This window comes from Bos taurus, chromosome 12, assembly GCF_002263795.3.
Source record: "Bos taurus isolate L1 Dominette 01449 registration number 42190680 breed Hereford chromosome 12, ARS-UCD2.0, whole genome shotgun sequence".
Lineage (NCBI taxonomy): Eukaryota > Metazoa > Chordata > Mammalia > Artiodactyla > Bovidae > Bos > Bos taurus.
The window spans coordinates 48,602,946-48,624,875 of record NC_037339.1 but is presented as its reverse complement, the minus strand read 5'-3'; the positions used below and the strand labels follow the sequence as shown (position 1 = coordinate 48,624,875).

At 40.2% G+C, this 21,930-nt stretch overlaps 1 protein-coding gene across 1 annotated transcript in view; it reads left to right on the top strand.

The window, feature by feature from the left end:
- KLF12 (KLF transcription factor 12) overlaps positions 1 to 21,930 on the top strand; it is a gene marked incomplete at its 5' end in the record, with an annotated part of 276,473 nt that overhangs the window by 177,962 nt on the left and 76,581 nt on the right. Inside the window, 1 exon segment of the mRNA NM_001191270.2 lies at positions 18,311 to 18,373. Coding sequence (NP_001178199.2) covers positions 18,311 to 18,373 — 63 coding nt within the window.

The following is a 21,930-nucleotide window of genomic DNA, read 5'->3' as shown; positions in this document are numbered from 1 at the left end:
ATCATTCCCTCCAAAGAAATCCCAGGGTTGATCTCTTTCAGAATGGACTGGTTGGATCTCTCAAGAGTCTTCTCCAACACCACAGTTCAAAAGCATCAATTGTTCAGCACTCAGCTTTCTTCACAGTCCAACTCTCACATCCATACATGACCACAGGAAAAACCATAGCCTTGGCTAGACGGACCTTTGTTGGCAAAATAATGTCTTTGCTTTTGAATATGCTATCTAGGTTGGTCATAACTTTCCTTCCAAGGAGTAAGCGTCTTTTAATTTCATGGCTGCAGTCACCATCTGCGGTGATTTTGGAGCCCGAGAAAATAAAGTCTGACACTGTTTCCACTTTTTCCCCATCTATTTCCCATGAAGTAATGGAACCAGATGCTATGATCTTAGTTTTCTGAATGTTGAGCTTTAAGCCAACCTTTTCAGTCTCCTCTTTCACTTTCATCAAGAGTTCATTCTTATTAGCATTGAGTAATATTTCACAGTCTGGATGTACCACAGTTTACTTTATCCACTCATCTACCAAAAAGGCATCTTGTTTACTTCCAGGTTTTGGTAATTGTCAATAAAGTTGTTATAAACAACAGTGTTCCGGTTTTGTTTGGATATATGCTTTGGTTTTTTTTTTTTTTTTAATTGAAGTATAATTGATTTACAGTGTTGTGTTAGTTTCTGCTCTATAGCAAAATGAATCGGTTATACATATACATAGATCTGCTCTTCTTTTAGATTCTTTTCCCATATAGCTCATTACAGAGTATTGAGTAGAATTCCCTGTGCTGTACAGTAGGTTCTTATTAGTTACCTATTTTATGTATAGTAGTGTGTATATGTGGAGAAGGCAATGGCACCCCACTCCAGTACTCTTGCCTGGAAAATCCCATGGACAGAGGAGCCTGGTGGGCTGCAGTCCATGGGGTCTCTAAGAGTCGGACACAACTGAGCGACTTCACTTTCCCTTTTCACTTTCATGCATTAGAGAAGGAAATGGCAACCCACTCCAGTGTTCTTGCCTGGAGAATCCCAGGGACGGGGGGCCTGGTGGGCTGCCATCTTTGGGGTCGCACAGAGTTAACCACGACTGAAACGACTTAGCAGCAGTAGCAGCAGTGTGTATATGTCAATCCCAATCTCCCAATTTATTCTTCCCCCCTTCCTCCTGGTAACCATACGTTTGTTTTCTACATCTGTGACTCTATTTCCTTTTTTTAAATAAATTCATGTGTTCCATTTTTTAGATTCCATTTATTAGAGATACCATATGATAATCACCTTTCTCTGCCTGACTGACTTTACTCATTATGACAGTTTCTGAGTCCGTCCGTGTTGCCGCAGATTGGACCTAATTAAACTAAAAACTTTTGAACAGCAAAGGAAACCATAAACAAAACAAAAAGACAACCCTCAGAATGGGAGAGATTATTTACAAATGAAGCAAATGACAAGGGATTAATCTCCAAAGTTTACAGAGTTCCTATAGCTGAATAAAAAAAAAAAAAAAAACCCGATCAATAAAAGTCTCTAAAGAAGACACACAGATGGCCAAAAAGCACATGAAAAGATGCTCAGCACCACTAATTATTAAAGAAATGCAAATCAAAGCTACAATGAGGTATCACCTCACATAGGTCAGAATGGCCATCCTTAAAAATTCTACAGACATTAAATGCTGGAAAAGGTGTAGAGAAAAGGCAACCCTGCTCTACTGTTAGTGGCAATGTAAATTGGTACAGCCACTATGGAGAACAGTATAGTGGTTCCTTAAAAAAACAGAATAGAGCCTACATATGATCCAGAAATGCCACTGCTGGGGATATACCCAGAGAAAAATCATAATTCAAAAATTCGAATATTCACCACAGCACTATTTGCAATAGCCAGGACATGGGAGCACCCTAAATATCCATCAACAGATGAATGGATAAAGAAGATGTCATATATATATATGACATATTTATATGATGGAATATTACTCAGCCATAAAAAAGAATGAAATAATGCCATTTACCACAAAGTAGATGAACCTAGAGATTGTTATCCCCATTTTGAAGCTTTTAACACTCTAGAGCCTGACACTCATCACTGCTATAACTTTACCAAGAAACTTTTCTTAGGACGGTTCCCCATTGACCATGTAATGGGCCTTCTCCAGTTCCCACCCTCATTGCTTTTAGGCAAAGTAGCTCTGTTTACTTCTCATAGGATCTTCTTTTATATTAGTTTTCCTCTTATCTCACTGGCTTCTCCTTCTAATTCCTTGATTGTTCCTTTGCGTCTCGCCCTCAACCATAAAGTATCTCAGAGTCAGCGCCTCTTAACTCCTCTGCATTGGTAGTTTTCCTTTAGAAATCTCACCTACTTTCTCAGCTAGTTTTCTGCTCTGTTTATGAAAATCAAGTCCAATGCCTGCAAGTCTGCCTTCCAGCTGCCTAAAATTAGAGCCATGTTTTCTACCGTTCTTTTAGTCATCTTGAGTCTTCCCTTTACCTTCCTTTATTCACTGTCAACAGATCATGCAGATACTTCTTATCTCATCAATTTCTTTCTCCCTATTCTCTCTGGACCTCTTTGGATTTGACTTTTTCTCCCTTTGTATCCATACTGATGCAGTATCATCAAGATTGTCTGAGTGTTAGTCATCTGCACACCACTGGCAGATAAATTCTTAATGTGATACCATTTCTCCTGTGGAATGAAATCATCCATCAGCTTTGCACTTTCTAAGGAGAATTCCCAAACATCTATCACCAGTCATCAAAGACATTGCACCTTCTGAGCTGCATCCCGTTGCATGAACTACTTCTGACCAAGGTAACTGCATGCCCTGCTCATCTTTCCCACCTCTTTCTCCTTGCTCCTTTTTTATCCTCACCTGCATGCCTGAGGGCTTCATCGTGCTGCTCAGAAGACGTAGCCTGGGCAACCCAGCACCATCCCATATCCTTTCCTTGAAGTAGTATTTCCTCTCTTCTACCCTCTTAAAGTAATCAATATTTCCACTATTTCATCATCTACTGTCTTGCGACAGCTCTCCTATTTGGAGAACTGACCTTCTGTATTTTATACTATTATTTCTGAGGTTCTTGGATGCTTACCCAGTTGCACTATAGTCTGTTTTCAAGGTCAGAGGCCGTATCTTGGATTACTGTATTATCACGTAAATCGGTTGGCAAGTGCATAGCACCTAATACACTTGAATCAGTTCTTTCCTCTTTATCTTTTTCAATCACAGTCATGGTCTGGCACTTCATAAACAACCGGAACAACAGTATCAAATTCAGAAGTCACCAAAATAACAAAACTAGCTGCACTTGAGCTGCCTATTTTGTTAATGTAATAGTAGCCCATAGGTGGAAAAACTCTGTAGTCTCCTGGGCCAGTGCTACATGAAGCAGTGGAAAGAAAGTAGCAATACCAGTGGCTGATGGTGGGAGAGGAGGTAATGGGGAATGTGAGTGCAGTTAGTGTAAATGATGGTGTTCAGCTGTAGAAGGCCTGGTTCATTTTGGCAGGGCTTATATGGTGGGTGCATTGCTCTCTGTCCAGTGTTGTTGGTGAGTGAGTGTGTGATACTTCATATATATCTTGACAGTCTCCACAAGTACCTTTCACGCTGTGGGTACTGATGGATGTGTTTGGCACCTCTTGGGCTCCAGTGCCACGTTCTAAAATAAAAGTGTCTCTGGATAAGCCAGTAAGTCATTTCCTGATTCCTTTCCCTTAAAGTCCTCCAAGTTTGTTGGCCGTCAGCTTCGGCAGTGAAAGAATGGCCTCTGCAGCTGTCTGCCGATCAGCCTGCTCTCCAATTCAATGCTGAGTCCATCTTTTGGGTACCATTCCTTTTGATTTATTTAGTGTCTACTTAAAGAAAAGCAAATCGGGCTTTATACACACACATACAAATCCATAAATCCATTTCTTTTAAACGCATTATTACAATAGAGATAGCAGTTATATTTAATTACCAAGTTGAAGTTTTTCTAGCATTTGAAATTTTATTGTAAGTGAAATGTAAAGCTACATTTTCTCTTCGTGATGGCTTATCATCTTTAGGGTCTACTTGATGCCATTTTCATTATGCCCGTGAACCAAACGATGTAAAATTTTGTCTTACTCAAAGGAAAAACAGTTCAGCCTAGTGAGCTATAACACCTTCTGGAGAGAGTGCTGAGTTGTAATAGATCCAATTTGGGGTGACAAAATGCCCACATTACATACTTTAACTTTGCCTCTTTTTTTCAGCCTAAATGAGGCATCTAAGAATTAACGCAGCCAGAGGCAGTAAAAGCGTTTGAAGTAATTCTTCAACTACTTACTCCTCTTTCTTGACAGAGCACACCAAATAAAAGGCATCGGCAGTGTGACTAATAGAATAACTACCAATCAGAATGCCTGTCAATTCATGAAATTCCTCTAGTGCCATCCACACCGATGCCTGAGTCAAAGCATTTCAGTTCACGTATTAAAAAGATGGGGACCTTAATGCAGCGTACACTGAGTGCTGAAAAATAATATGTCAGACTTATAAACATGGAAAATGAAGTGAAAAATTGAACCAATTATCAGGGTAGCTCAGGTCGGAGCCGCAATGTGGAATCTCTATTACCTGGATGAGTGTCAGTGCTACAGTATAGGTTGTTGATCTGTAGCCATGGCCTAAATTTCCTCCCCCAATCTCATCACAGCTGTATTTTTATTAACCTTTTAAAAATGACTTCATTTTGTTTTCTTCTACTCCTTTCTTTCTACTGCTTTTCAACCTAGCTGTTACTAGTAATTCTCTACCCAGGGCATGAAAACTGTGATGGTGAAAGCAGTAGAATTGTTGATTGATGAGTTTAATTACCCCCCAAAAAACCATGTGAGAGTGTACACACAGAGATATATACTCTATATAAATTCATAAAATAAAGCGACTGCTATAGATAATAACAAACTGTTGAAAAGCATGAGATGAAACAGGGAAAAAGGAGTTCTTAGAAGACTTGTATTGCTTCTATTCTTATCCCAGTAAAGGAATAGCATTTTAGAAATGGCTTATTTTAAGATAATTTTAATTTTTTAAAAATTTAATATCTAAAAGTTGCAAAAATACTGTAGAGAATCCATTCAACTTCTCTATGGTTTCTGTCTTACTTAAACCGTAGTGCAGTGGTCCAAACCAAAAAATTATTATTGGTTCAACAATATTAACTGAACTGTGGGCTTCATTTGAAATTCAGAAGTCTCTCCACAAGGTCCAGTGATTTTCTGCGAATTTCTCCAGCGATGAGGAAGTGATAGAAACATCTGCTTTGGCTTCTTGGCCCTGGATGGGTCTTGGGCTCACACTGTGCTGGGCACAGGCTCACATAGGCTCCACAGAGCCCATCTCATGTGGGGCCAAAGGAGACAAGACCCAGAGCATATTTATTTTCTTTCACTGTCTCTTCTGCTTTGCTTTTGGTCATGTATATGCACGCCTGCTAAGTCACTTCAGTCATGTCTGACTCTTTGCAACCCTATGGATTGTAACCTTCCAAGCTCCTCTGTCCTTGGCGATTCTCCATGCAAGAATACTGGGGTGGGTTGCCATTTCCTCCTCCAGGAGAATCTTCTTGACTCAGGGATTGAAACCACATCTTTTATGTCTCCTGCATTGACAGATAGGTTCTTTACCACTAGCACCACTTGGAAAGCCCCTATCATATATATTAAGTATACAGACAGGAACCCACATGTGTCTCACACCACCTCTGACCCTATTGGCACAGGTGATTCATAGAAAAGGCTGGAGCTGTTTGCCACAGAACAGTACATGTGCCTGTCCAGGATTCTGAAAGGCTGTTGATGTTCAGTCGCTAAATTGCATCCAACTCTTTGGAATCCCATGGACTTCAGCACACCATGTTTCCCTGCCCTTCACTATCTCCCGGAGTTGGCTCAAACTCATGTCCATTGAGTCAGTGATGCCTTCCAACCACCTCAATCCTCTGTTGCCTCTTCTCTTCTCACCCTCAATCTTTCCCAGCATGAGGGTCTTTTCCAATGAATTGGCTCTTCGCATTATGTGGCCAAAGTATTGGAGCTTCAGCTTTAGGATCAGTCCTTCCAATGAATATTCAGGACTGATTTCCTTTAGGATTGACTGGTTTGGTCTCCTTGCTGTCCAAGGGATTCTCAAAAGTCTTCTCCAGCATCTTCACCTTCATATATAAATATTAGTGAAGTGAAGTGAAGTCACTCAGTCGTGTCCGACTCTTTGCGACCCAGTGGACTGTAGCCCACCATGCTCTTCTGTCCTTGGGATTTTCCAGGCAAGAGTACTGGAGTGGGTTGCCATTTCCTTCTCCAGAGGATCTTCCTGACCCAGGGGTCAAACCCAGGTCTCCCGCATTGTAAGCAAGACGCTTTACCGTCTGAGCCTAATGCATATTAAATATGAAAATAGATGCATATTAATCTAAATATGTGTAAGATTATTATGTTCATTTTCTTATTTATCTTTCCAGATTATTGAAAGAACAAAACTCATGGAAAATAAAAAAGCTACTATTACTACTTCTCATCATCTCCTTCTATTTGTAGAGCAACATTTAATTGTACCAGATGGAGGGTCTGATACAGGGCATATAGTGGAGCGCTAAGGAGAAAATAATTTCTGCTTCTCATTGAGTAATTGCGTGCATGTATAAACACAAGCCTGAGAAGAAGGACAGATGCAGAGTGGTGAGTCTATAGTGTGGATATACTGCAGGTTGGTGAGTCATGGAAAGTGATGAGCTCTCTGAGCTGAGAAGGAGTCAGAGTTCTAGATGAAGAAGCGGAGGGCCTGTCGGGATCCTATAGAAAAGGAGCAACATGACCAAAGGCACCAAAACTGCGAAAGGGGACAAGGGTGGCAGGATCACAGAAAGCAGTGGTCTGCGGGATATTGTTGGAAAGTGAAGCCAGAGAGGTAGGCAGGAACCCAATTGTAGGCATTTAGGCCATGTTGAAATTTGGGTCTGTTTCAAGACCAATGAAAAGCCTCTAAAGGGATAATGGAGCAGGAGAAAACAGGTTTGCCTTTACAAAATATCACCATGGCGCTAGTGCAAAAACATGGCTTGAGGAGGAGGTGGTTTAGAGAGTAGTGATGGCAGGAGAGAAGAGTGGGTTACAACAGGTTGGTGGCTGTGAGAATGCCAAGTGGACAGGATGGAGCAGACGGGCTGCATTTGGGAAGACAGATTCAGTCCAGGATGGTTACTCAGCTGTAGTGTGGTTTACACTATTGGTGTTGGTTCCATTTGCTGCCCAAGGTAGTACTGAAGGAAAAACAGATTATTTGGGTTTTTTTTTTTTTTTTTGACATGCAAGAAAGGGTAGAGATGACTAAGCCTCTTAATCTTGGTCGTGAGATCCCATGAGCCTAGATCATGAAAGTTCAGCTTTCTATCCATACACGGGGAATCTCCACGGATCCCTGTTATTAGATAATTTCTTACCCTCCAGGCCTGCCAACCCTCGACTCCCTGCACAATTTGTAGTTTTGCTGTAACTGTAACTGCACCCTTCCGAGCCTCTTCATATCTTTAGATGCCCCTTTCCTCTTCCGTAGCTGAGAAACTTCTCCTTTAAAATGTACCTTATATATAATCCAAGGAAAACATCTGTGTCTGCTCCAAAGCTTAATTCCAGTGCCCTTGCTATCTGCTCCCATGGGCAGTTACACTGCATCCTGGTGGCCAATCATTTGTCTAAACTCGTGACCTGCTGTAGGCTTCCTGACGTCAGGAATCATGTCTTAGTGGTGGTGGTGGTGGTGTTCAGTTGGCCAGTTATGTCCGACTCGTTGCAACCCCGTGAACCGCAGCATGCCACGCTTTCCTGTCCTTCACCATCCCCTGAGTTTGCTCAAACTCATGTCCATTGAGTCAGTGATGCCATCCAGCTGTCTTATCAGACTCTGTCACCCACTTCTCCTCCTGCCCTCTATCTTTCCCAGCATCACGGTGTTTTCCAGTGAGTTGGTACTTCACATGAGATGGCCAAAGTATTGGAGCTTCAGCTTCAGCATCAGTCCTTCCAATGAATATTCAAGGTTGATTTCCTTCAGGATTGACTGGTTTGATCTCCTTGCTGTTCAAGGAACTCTCAAGAGTCTTCTCCAACACCACAATTTAAAAGTGTCAGTTCTTCGGTGCTCAGTCTCATACATGACTCCTGGAAAAAAAAAAAAACAAAACGTAGCTTTGACTAGATGGACCTTTGTTGGCAAAATGATGTATCTGCTTTTTAATACACTGTCTAGTTTCATCATTGCTTAATAGATGTATATTGTCTTAATAGATGTGTAATGACAGCCTCTATCATAGCACAGCTCACTGTATGTAAGAGCCTAGAACAGTGGCATAATAGATGTTCAAATAATATTTGAATTCATGAGTAAATAATAGGTATGCAATAAATATTGCTTGAATTAAACATAAACGTGATGTATACAAGGCTTTGCCCAGTAGAGGAAACATTGATACTGTTCTACAACTGACTATCCCAATTACTAATTCCTTATCCAGACATTTATTTATTGATCTGTGTTCTACACCTGTCTTAATAATCTAGCTCATCTCTCCCTAATTTTTCTAAGAAATTCTCTCCCCCAGACATATCTTTTCATTCACTTCACAACTTCAATTCATACTCCTCTTCTTGGAGTATCTTCCTACCATCACTCCCTTTAAACATATATATATATATACACATTTATATATATACATATGTATATATGTATACGTATACATATACATATATATGCCACAACTACTGATATGTACATATACATATATATGTGTGTATATATGTACATATATGTGTGTATGCACACACATGTATGTACATGTGTACATATATGTATATGTACATATATACATATGTATACACATATACACACATATATACATATATACATATACATTTGTGTATACACACACATGTGTATTTATTTTTGGATGCACTGCATCTTCATTGCTGCACTCAGGTTTTTTCTGGAGTTGCGGCTAGTGGGAGCTACTCTCTAGTTGAGGTGCATGGCACGTCCTTGTAGTGGCTTGTCCAACTGCCAAGCACGGGCTCTAGGTTCAAGGGCTTCGGTAGTCGCAGCCGGATCAGTGGTTGTGGCTCAAGGACTCTAGGGCCATGGCTCAGTAGTTGTGGCACATAGGCTTAGTTGCCATGCTGCATGTGGGATCTTCCCAAAGCAGAGATTGAACCCCTGTCCCCTGCATTGGCACATGGATCCTTAACCTTTGTACCACCAGGGAAGTCCTCATTCACTTTTTTTTTTTGAAGATTTTTTTTTTTTTAATGTGGACCATTTTTAAAGCCTTTATTGAATTTGCTACAGTATTGCTTCTGTTTTGTGTTTTGGTTTTCTGGCCATGAGGCACATGGGATCTTAGCTCCCTGACCAAGGATTGAACCCCTACCCCCTGCATTGGAAGGCAAAGTCTTAACCATAGGACCACCAGGGATGTCCCTGCAATCATCCGCTTCTAGTGATTAAATTTTTGCTTTTCCTTCATGCCCAGCCTAAAGGTCTTCTCCTCAAAAATCTTCTCTGTTATTTTATAGTTGGAATTAATTTTAACCTCTTCTTCACTCCGGTAAAACTTAAAATCCCTTTTAATTTTCCTACACTAATTTATGATAGTTGCTACCTATTTATTTCAACTAGAGTGCAAACAGCCTGAGGGCAAAGATTCCCTCTTCTCCACAACACTTCAGTAGATAGTAGCTGTTAAGGAAACTGTATTGAATTTAGTTAATAATTAATTATTGAAACTCTTGGAGAAGGAAATGACAGCCCACTCCAGTACTCTTGCCTGGAGCATTCCATGGACAGAGGAACCTGGTGGGTTATAGTCCACAGGGTCACAAAGAGTTGGCCATGACTGAGCGACTGAGCACATTGGAGCTCTAGGTGCTCTGGAGAGGTTCAGCAAAATGTCTGAATCTAAAATATTTTATCCTTTTCCCACATCTCACTGCTTAACAAGTTTTTATTATATGCCTACTGTGTGCAGTATACGTTGCGCTAAGCTCTGCACATGCAGTGGCGACTTAGGCAGACATAGCCATTGCCATGGGGCTTCTTTGGTGTCTCAGTGGTAAATAACCCTCCTGCCAGTGCAGGAGACATGGGTTCGATCCCTGGGTTGGGAAGATCCCCTGGAGGAGGAAATAGCAACTCACTCCAGTATTCTTGCCTGGGAAATCCCGTAGTCAGAGGAGACTACAGTCCATAGGGTTGCAAAGAGTTGGACACAACTGAGCACACACACAGCCATTGGCATCTGTCCTAATAGATCTGGTCCAGTAGGGAAATGGGGCTAACACTCCAGCAGTTATTTATCGGACACGTACTTCATGGCAGGTAAAGGAGTTATGACAATGAGTAAAAAGAGAAAAGCTCCCTTGTCCTCTTAGAGCACATCATCCACTTGGAGAGACAGACAACATAAATTAAACATATAAACAAATGGAATCTTTAGTCAATGTGTGCTAAGTACCCTCGGGCTATCAGAACTTCCAGCAAGTTGACCTAGACCTAAAGGTTGGGGCCAGCTTCTTAGAGTTGAGCATTCACTATCCAGGGCAAAAGGGAAGGAGGAGAATCTTCAGTGTCACTATTAAAGTTTTGGGGTTTTTTATATGGACCATTTTAAAAATCTTTATTGTATTTGTTACAATATTGTTTCTGTTTTATGTTATTGTTTTTATGGCCTGAGGCATGTGGGATCTTAGCTTCCTGACCAGGGATCAAATCTACACTCCCTGTGTTGGAAGGCGAAGTCTTAACCACTGGACTGTCAGGGAAGTCCTAAAACACTGTATTTTTAAGAAAATTTTTACTATTAAAATTATCAGTGAAGAAATGATTATGTTAATTCTGTATGATATTTAAATTCAGCCTACTCTTCCCTTGTGGCTTAGCTGATAAAGACTCCGCCTGCAATACAGGAGACCTGGGTTCAATCCCTGGATTGGGAAGATGTCCTGGAGAAGGGACCGGCTACCCACTCCAGTATTCTGGCCTGGAGAATCCCATGGACTGTATAGTCCGTGGGGTCACAAAGAGTCAGACACAACTGAGCGACTTTCACTTTCACTTCTAAAAATAACATCAGTAGCTCTGCATAGAGAGAGAGTTAAGTATAACGAGGGGAAAAAGAACTTTTAGACAATATATGACATTCCTAATGATCATCTTATCATTGACTTGATGAAAACTAAGAACAGAAAGGGCCTACGTATTTTAAATACTGGAGTCATGCTCATGCTTTTATTTGGTCAAAAGTAGTGTGTGTGTGTGTGTGTGTGTGTGTAATATATTATGATGAAATCATCCAGAGTAACCTGAACAATCATGAGAACTTGTATTCATTATAACTTTGTGTAAATAAACAGAATATCAAGAATTACTTTTAAAATGATCTTTCCTGTGATTCTACATAGGAAAATTCTGTACTTACAAATAATTGTAGAGTTATTTCTAAATTAATCTTTTATTCCACAGATGTAGCAAACTGAGTTGTTAAAGTGTGTATTTTTTCAAATAATTGCATCAATTTATGGAAAAAAGTACAGGCTCTGAATTACATAACAGGAGAAAAGTGCTGTGCAGCTGAAACTGTGGCAACATTGTTAATCATCTATAGTCTAATATAAAATTTAAAAGTTTAAAAAAGGACAAAAGTGAATTTAAGAAGAGAAAATATGTGTCTATAACACTTTCTCTGGATCTTGTAATGAAAATCTCTAATCTTACTAGATAAGCAGTTCCCACAATAAATATTTTTTGGGTCTCTGAAATAATTTCTTCTGATTTTTCTCAGGATTAAGTAGCCTCTCTAACATATAGGGCATGAGAGCATGAATGACTCAAGTACTATTTCAGGACTGCAACTGGGTTAATGAAGCTGCTATTTTCGAGCCTGGGAAGATATGGAAAGGAATATATTTTTTTAAAGGGTGAAGTTGGTTGGGATTCAAAATCCTGCCTGGCACTGCTTTGGGGACAGTACTAGAGATCGAAATCCTGGAGATATTGTTGTATGGATGGTAACTACGGCCTAAAGATGGATGAGATGATTAAGGGTATGAGGGGGCTATTTTGGAGACTCCTTCATCTAGGGAGTGAGTTGAAACAGTGTGTAGAAAAATCATGAGAAAATGATCCCCAGACAATGCTGACATTTAGAGTTCAGAAGAATGGGAGGAAGAGGCTCAGGCAAAGGGAAAAAAAAAGAAGAGGAGGAAGAAGACTGGAAAAATGTCACTGATGCTGAGTAGGGTCAAGGATGGAGTAATCAGGTGAGTCACTATGGAGAGTTTGAGAACACAAGAACTGAGACTGACCCATTAGATCTGAAAACATGGAGGCCATTGATGACCATACAAAGATGGTTTCATCAGACACCTGTGGTCACAAGCTGAATGGGATTGGATTCTCAGGACAATGGGAAGTGAGGAAGTGGATTCCTTTTACCATCTCCAGCTGACACATTGTGGGGATGTGATCAAGAAGGCACCAGTCAAGCTCTCTCACCCCATGTTCTGTAGACAGTGACTTTGCAGGGTTGTGTAACAGCTGAGATCACTTACACCACTGTGCATGCACATCACGAGATACTCGCTTGGTCACGGACTGTTTTGTGCGGTGTGCTGGTATAAGCTTCATCATGAAAGCCCTGGCTGCTGCTGCATAGGGGCTCCACTGAAGCAACATCATGGTTATGTTATATGAAGCTATGTTATGGCTCCGTTATGGTTGTGTTACGGCAACTGCGTCAGCCAGGAGAGAATAGATGTATCTTCAGTTCGTTATGGCTGCTCGTGTCTGCTTCCAGCCTCTTAGCTCACAAATTGCCTACCCTGGGTTCAGGGAACAGTGCAGACAGTGTGAATAGCGAGACAGTTGATGCTGTGAGTAAGATCAGCTGAACTCATGTGTTGTTCATTATATATTTAAATGGCAACACTAATAAGAAATTTTCACAAAGAGTTAAAGGGAGAACAAAGTATATGACTGTGATGCTATTTCTGATGAGTCCCTGAAAGCTTAATATTTAGCTCGGTGCCAGGAAGACCATCTACTTATACTGTAGAATGTTCAGTTGGGCTTAAATAAATGCTGAGGTTCATTAAGGCCCCTGGTGCTAATTCACTTTATTGCAACCTCGGGGGTAGAGGGGAGGGAATATCTGTGCGCTCACAAGAATTGAATGATAATCTGGAGGAAGACAGGTCATTCACACCTGTGTCCAAGATCTGATTTTGTTTTTTTTCCCCTGCAACTCTGGCAAGTTACTAACTCTTCTAAACCTTTTTATTTTCTCAAAGGTGAAATGTGGATATTAATGATGAGGAGAAAGTAAGATAATGTGACTGAAGTAAATACTTAGCATGGTCTGCACCTCGTAAGGGCTTAGTAAGTGAGAGTGACTTTGTATGCTATGATTACTGACTTAAAACTACAGAAGATTTGTCTTCTAAAAGGACTTCCCAGTTAGTGGTAAAGAACCCGCCTGCCAGTGTAGGAGATGTGAGAGAGATATGGGTTTGATCCCTGAGTCAGGAAGATCCCCTGGAGGAGGGCATGGCAACCCACTTCAGTATTCTTGCCTGGAGAATCCCATGGACAGAGGAGCCTAGTGGGCTACTGTCCATAAAGAACAGACAAAATAAGATACCAAAGAGGAAGCCGTACCTTAGAAACCACAATATTTGGTTCATGTTACTCTATAGGTGTTTATTTCTCTTTATTTCCTTGCCTTGAGGGAAGTGGTATAAACGTTGTAATCAAGACTGTGGGCTTGTAGAGCACATTTAACTCAGTCCTGTGGAATTAACTGGATATTCCAGTTTTATCTTCATATCTTTTCCAATTCAGTCTCAGCACTACTAGTGATAATAGCTAACATGTATGGACTGCTTCCTGGGTAGTTAGCACTGTTCTGAACACTTTAACATTATTAACGACTTAAATCTCACAAAGCTAGAAGGTGGCCAGTATTACTGCTTCCACTGGTGCAGATGAGAAGACAGAAAGGCAGACAGGTTAAGTACCTTACCCTAAGATAACGCCTTTGGTGAATGGTGGAGTTGGAATTCAATCCCAGGCACTTACATAGTTTGCTGTCTCTAGCACTTCATTTCAATTCCACTGGGGGCCTTAAGAGTGGATTTAAGTTGTCACAGCTTTTCTGCCTTGGGGATCAGGGTTTCACACCCTGCTGCCAGCCACCAGCCATTCAGGTAGGTTCAGCAAAATATTGCAAAACAGGAGCGATCACATTGTCTTGATTAACTATAAATGTTAGTCATTACAATACAAGATTGGAGGGTCAGGTCTTTCAGTGCTTATACCCAAAGAAGGAAGACGGATTTGTGTTAGAAGGTATCTAAGAAGTTCTCACATGCTTAGCAAGAAAGCTAAATTAAGCCTTGTGTTGGGTAAAATTATAAACATGCTGTCTGCCTCAGATGAGTAAGTGTATATAAATACAACAGTTGGTGTACATGGCCTTAATGTTATAGCTTCCTTTTTTGTGTAATGTAAATCACCAAATAGGAGCATTTCCATCTGACATAAACTGTCAGTCTTAGAAGAGCACGTCGTAGGATTAAATGCATGTTATACAACAACGAACCTTGCCCTTTCCTGCAGCCTGGTGATTTTTTTTTTTTTTCTTTCCCTATCCAGTGGTTAGTACTAAGGCCTGAAACCCTCACTTAGAGAACAAAGTGGCTTAGCAGTAATGGAGCCTGTGTGAGGCTAAGAGAAGAGTAATGAACATGCCCTGCAAGCTTCCTGCCTAGATGCAGGTGCAGGAATCAGGAGGTCATGAATAATGCATGACATGCAGATTAGACAGTGGTTTCTCCTACTGGGATTTTGACTTTGCTACCTGCCTGGCTGCTATATGTGGAAAGAAGGTAGGCGATGGTAAGAAGTGTCACCACTTAAAGACAGAGCACACAGAAATACAGCGTATTTCTTTGAAGAAATGAAATTTGGCAAGTAGCTGAAATGCAAATTTATGGTCTACTTTCCTCAAATAAAGTAAGCTCCGAGTTATCAGTTTACTCACTTTGGGAAGGGAAAAAAACCTTTCTTATTTTACCATTTTGATGTAAAAAGCTTTATAATGATTTGATCACACAAAATCAGGAATTATTTGAAGAGGTTAAACAGTTATAAAAATTAACTGCTTATAGTGTTGATCTGTGGGTCAATAGAGTTTTGCTAAAAGATACAGTTACCTAGAGAATATTGTACTGTAAGTTGAGTTTGTGTGCTCGGTTGCTCAGTCATTTCTGACTCTTTGCAACCCCATGGACTGTAGCCCACCAGGCTTCTCTGTCCATGGGATTCTCCAGGCAGGAATACTGGAACAGGTTGCCATTTCCTACTGCAGGGAATCTTCCCAACCCAGGGATCAAACCACAGTCCCCTGTGTCTCCTGTATTGGCAAGCAGATTCTTTACCACTGCCTCAACTGGGAAGCCCAGCTATAGGTTAAACAGACCCATTTTTTTTCCCACTGATACATGCAATGAGACGCATTAGTGAGAGAATATTTCTATACTATCAAACTTCACCTCGTAGAATTATCATGATGACTAAAAGTAAGGTTAAGGAGTAATCAATATGCAGTAAACATTTAAAGGATGCAGAGTGAATTAAAGAACGTGTGTGTATTTGGGCTGCTGCTGCTAAGTCACATCAGTCGTGTCCGACTCTGTGCGACCCCATAGACTGCAGCCCACCAGGCTCCCCCGTCCCTGGGAGTCTCTCCAGGCAAGAGTACTGGAGTGGGTTGCCAGTGCCTTCTCCGGTATTTGGGCTATTACTTGTTAAAACTGTATTCAGGCAGTAGGATTCTGACACCCCAGGGGGAATGTAGGCAAGGCTCAAGAGGATTTCCTTCATTTTCCCCTAGGTCAGGGGACTTTAACTGGACAGACATTTTTTGGCTCACAGCTCTTGCATTTTCATGATTGTATTTCAAGCAGACAGACTGAAAGAAAAAAGAGAGCAGGGGAAAAAAGAGCCTTGTTACCTTGTGTGTAACTCTTGTGCATTTTTATTGCATGTTTGTTCACTGTGTCCCCAGTTTGGGGTACTGGAATATGAGCTGGCTTTCATTTCTAGCTGAGTCTGTCATTTCCGCTAGGCCCCAGGTTGGCCGAATGCCAAGACCAACAGGTGATCCTTGTAGCTGCAAAACAGCAGGAAGTGGTCCGTACTTGAATGAGACAGTTCACCAGAGGGGCTGTCTGGCCGCTCTCCATCTTTCTGCATAATTAACATCCCCTCCCCCACATGGAGCAGGAAATCTGCGCTGAGCAGCTCAGCTGCAGCAGCCATTGAGAAGGGCTGTGAGGAAAAGAATGTTAATAAGGGATGTTGGAAGAAATAAGCCTTCTGAGTGCAAAGTGCAGTCTGGCTCTAGATTTACAGAAAGACTGGATTTGGCCCTTCAGAGGGGCTAGAACTGTTTTGTCTGTTTTGAAATGATTCTCACTTACTGAGCCACTGTGGAGAACGGGGATTCTAATGAACCTTGGGGCTCTTGATTCTAACTGGACTTTAAGACCTATTTAAAATCCCGGTTTACTTTCTTGTCTTGTGAATAAGAGTAATGACTGAGATCTAAAGGGTAAAGATAGCACAAGCCTAAGCACTGCCTAGATCTCACAAGTACCTGGTAAAGAGAGAAGAAAGCAGGAAGTTGGCCACAGGGACAGGAAGTGGAGCAAATTGTGCTGCCAGTAGGTGACCCACAAAGAGGTGGAGGTTCATGGAGGTTCAGTAGCTAACTCCTGCTTGGAAGACATCAGCAGTACCTAGAAATTTCAAGCATTTCCAGTGGATGACTCCAACCCAAGGAGCTTGTACAACAATATGGTCTTTACTGTCTTTTCCCCATTATTTAGCTAAAGATTTGAATTGACATGGCCTCCTTCAAAGCCTGGCTAGAGAGCATCACATATAGAAGACCTTTCACCTAAAGATAACTACTCACCCATCCTTCTTCCCACAGATTCTGTGCCGGGGCATTTGGATGAAGTTACTATAAGGGGCCAGCACCCCACTCCAGTATTTTTACCTGGAAAATTCCATGGACAGAGGAGGAATGTTGGAAGAAATAAACCTTCTGAGTGCAAAGTGCAGTCTGGCAGGCTGCAGTCTTTTGGGTTGCGAAGAGTCAGACCTGACTTGAAGTGACTTAGTACAGCACAGTAGTATAAGGGATGGGGGTTAATCTTTTCCTCTGACCTCTCAAGTTTAGTGTCTGAAGGTGTGCAGATTAAACTGACAATAGGTAGGTTAGCTAGAGGCAAGAACAGCTTATTTACACATAAAACATGCATTCATGTTTGCAGGAATACTCAGTGATGAGTAATTCAAAGGGGTGGTTAGAATTTGGGACTTACGTACCACTTTAACAAAGGCAAAAAAATTGTGGAGTATTGCTTTGTCAAAAGACAAGGGCGTCTAGGGGGCTGCATTTTAGGGAGGTAGCAAGGAAGTGTATGGGCGGCGGTGGAAACTCACGGTAAATAAGGGTTGTTTATGCCAGCTCATCTCAATACCATTTCTAGGGATGAGTTGTATGTTGTGCTCCTTGTCCTGATGTGGGGATTGTTAAATGGAAGACCTTTTCAAATTAAAATTTCCTTATAGAGGAAAGGTAGAGAGCTCTTCCCGTGTTTGTGTTTGTGGCTGCCTTCAATCAAAATAATCATTATGCCAAAGTAACATATTTGGGGAGGGTGTATGCCGATCTCCTTTGCTGTGTTACTTTAGGGCTTTAAATCTAGAAGTTGACTGAGGGAATGTGCACTTTTAGACTGTCTCTATGTGTCCTTCTTGTGGGAACAGGTAGCAGAAAGGGCTTGTTGAGGGTCAGCCTTAGACCTTACGTTATTTTTATGCACTCCTAAACCTGGCAGGGATTAGGTTGGCAACAGTAACTTTTTGTTGGACTGAATGAATGAATCAACTTATTAAAACTGGTCCTGCTTTGCAGGAGCTTCACAGGGAACATTGTGACAAATGCTTGTTATGTTAAAAGTGGTGTAAAAGGAAAGAGACTGCAGGTCTGTAGGCATAGGAATTGAACTGCATTCATTTACTAAGAGGTGCTTAGTTGTGGGCCATTCTACATTAAGCTAATCTGAAAGAGATCATTTATAAGCCAGATCACTTTTTGTTCACTTGTAATCAGGAAAATGCTTTTTTAATGACTGGATTATTCTCATCTACCTACTACAGGGTACATCCGTCCCCAGTATCAAGGGTCCGAGGAAATCGAATGAATAATCAGAAGTTTGCTTGGTGAGTATACAGTCAAAGTGATGAGAATTTATAAGTTCTATGGGAATTTTTAATAGGACTGTGTCAATTATTCCTGGTTCTCTGTAGAGAATGTATTTCTACTGCCTGAGCTACATTATTTCCCTTTCCTTTGGAAAATTCTAAACAAACATGAATAGAGTTCCTTTCCTGCCAAAAGTCTTCCTTCACCAAATACTGAGTGCAACATTTTGTTCCAAATAGATATGGCATATTTCCCAGGATTATCAACTGTTACATTTTTAAAGAATGTGTCCCATTTTTTGAAGACACTATGTTTTTTAGTAAGATTTAGACAACTCAGATTTTTCTCAGGTACCAACTTCTATTTCTCATGAAAATTTTCATAATAAATTAATCTGTTACATTAAATTTGATGATTACTATTTAGATGCCCTTTTTCTAGCCTTAGCCTTAAATATCCAGGCATCTGTTTTTTAATTTGGGGAATATGAAGATCTTTCACTTGAACAAAAATAGAGATGAAACTTACCAGAAATAACCTGAAAAGTTATTTTAACCACAGAATATTGATTACTAATTTTTTTTTTTTTGGCCATGTGGGCCTTTGTCCCCTCTGGTGAAAGCGCAGAGTGTTAACCACTGGATCGCCAAAGAAGTCCTGACTACTGATTCTTTAAAGAGGAAACTTAAACTGTTTCACGAATATTTCATATAAAACAAACAAAACTCAATATATTTTTATTAATAAAATCCATATTTGTTTACATTACTTCATTCTCCAAAATTAACCTTTCCCCACATAGTATATCTTCAAAAAAAGAAGAAGTGAAGGAAGGAAGGGAGGGAGGGAAAAGAAAAGAAAAAGAATTGAATCGTGTACTGTCTTACTACAAAGGTGAATGGAAATTCACAGGTCTCCATTTTTGATTGAATTGTGGTTAGAGTGGGATTTTGATTAAAAACCATGGCTTTTTTTTAAGTATGGGAAGATGATTACCAAAGATTGAGCTTCCAAATTAATTTTACTCCTAAATGAGGATTATTTTTAGACACAAAATAATGATTCTTTGAATTTGAATAGTGCCTAATCAGCTCCCCTCCCTTCCCCCATTAAATCTAATTAACCCTCACAATAGCTTGATCTTGTTGTTAAATATTATGCTTTGGTTTTTCACAGAGGGGGAAATGGAATACAGAGGAAGCAGCCATTTGCTTACACACTGTGTAAAAGCTGGGGCATCCCTCACAATCACTATTTTTCACAATCACTACAGCGTATTGTTCCCTGTCAAACCTGGAAAGCTGAGAGGATAATAACGCTGATGGCCATTACATAAAAGGAACGGGATAAACCAGGTTCTTTGTTGACTGCATGGAATTGCTCTTACTTTTTAGTCCAAAGCACATCATACTGAAGAAACTTCACTACAGATAGAGATTGTGAGACACTCAAAGTGAGTGACGTAAGCTAATGGGTAGAGTGCCATGTTGTCAGGAGAGAGGCCCAGTTTCTGCAGCTTACATTTCAGTGGCTAAATGTGCACCACTGAGTCCATAACACATTTTCTTTTCTTTGCTTTTCCTGGAGTATTAGAGTAACAATAACTTGTTCTTACATAATTCATAGCACATATTGGTTAGTAAGTTTAAACCAGTTTTATCTGCAGAGAAGTAATCCATGAAAAACAAAAAGGATCTTTAATACTAGCCTTGAGAAAATTCAACTTGTATTTATTCAACAACATTTATTTATACTCCCAAGCACTAGGTTAGAAAGATAAATAAAACATGGTTTCTGTCTTTATGGGGCTTACTGTCTTGAAGGATGTGTGTGTGTGAGTGTGTGTGAGTGTGATGTCACATATATATAATGTACAATATTATATAATACAAATAACATAATAAAATGTGGATAATGCTCTAAGATATACGTTCATAGTACAACATCCAGAGGAGAATAATTATCAACTTTATTTAAGACTAGTTTGGGAATGGACAGTATGGAAGTGGAAAAAATATAAAGACGGAAAAGGATTATCAGAAAACTGATTGCCAAGAAGGTTTTCGAGTAAAGGCTCAAAATTAATAGAAAAAACAGAGTCCTGACAAAGTGCTTTATTTATTGATTGAAACACAGGTACAAAGACCTGGAGACATTTCTAACTTATTTGGTTGTGAGTTTAGTTACAAATCCTGTTGTAAAAACTACCTTGAATTTTTCTTATGTAAATATTATGAAACTGTTATATGGAAATAAATCATATAGGAAAGCTAGGAAGAAGCTCAATGAATCATACAACATCTACATCTACTTAAGTGATGAACTGTTGCTATTTCTTTGTGAAATATTCTCTCTGAAGATCTAAAAGTTTTAAATACTCTTGCTAGCCATGGATATGAAAGCGATAGTTGCTCTTTCCAAAACAGAAGTTTCGGGATAATTTACAGAATTAGATACCAAATTCAACACTAACTTAGTTCTGGCTTGAGTTATATCCACAAGTACTATATATAAGTGGTGTTGGGTGAAGTCAGCAAGTGCTCCAATCAGTTAAAAAATATTGTTCATCATATAAACAATTAAATCTCAATAAAAGATGAAAAAACTTGAACCTGTAAGTTATGCCTAGGGAATGCATGACAATTGGTAGATTGTAAATGTCAGTGGCTGTGGTTGAGGTCTCAAACCAATGCTTATTATTGACTAAAGATGGCTTAACATTATAAGTAGTGTTTTTCTACGTGTATGTTAATATGAGAGGCAGTGTCCATCCCCTGGCCTCATTCCTGTGGCAGGAATTCCTCTGGAGCTGAAGAAATGTGTGGGAAAAAATGTCTGTTCAAGACAAACAGACCTGCTGGATGGAAAGAAAATATAGCTAAAAAATGTACGTAACCAGGAAGGAGCTGAAAGCACGAGGATGTAAAGGGGTCTGGTGGCAGATGTCTGTTAGAGGTATCTGCTCACTTTCAGGGATTAAGGAATGGCAGTAAGAACTTCTTGCAAGATATATTAGCACCCTAATAAAAAACATGAGGTCATCGGACAACTCATTTAATATTCAATTAATCAGCAGTAGCAATCCAGACCAGACATAAACTCTGCCCATCAGAATGACTCTCCCCTCTCTGCCATTCCACTGTAGTAATATTTGTTGATCTGAGGATTGATGAAGTGTTTGAGGTTCAGCATATGAATTTCATTCACTGTGTCATGTGTCACAGCTCTTGTTTCATGCATTCCTTTGTCTGACAACTAGAGCATTTGCTATTTTTTTCTTGCAATGCTACTTTTTTTCTTGCATATGATAATGACAGGGGCAAAAATAGTTTGCTCCTTGTGGGGCAAATGAGGGGAAACGGGGTAAATCTTCTTAGAGGGTTGAATCTATAGGTAGACTTTTCTTCTTCACAGGTCTTTTTGCTTGAAACTATCGTATTCTGATACCAAACTCACAAAGAGTGGCTGTTTCCAAGTCATCTTTCAGCGCTTTTATCCCCAGAGCTATTCTAGAGTCTGAAATGTACAAACGTGTTTGGTGTGAATGTGTAGGTTGGACCAGGACAGGGCGGGG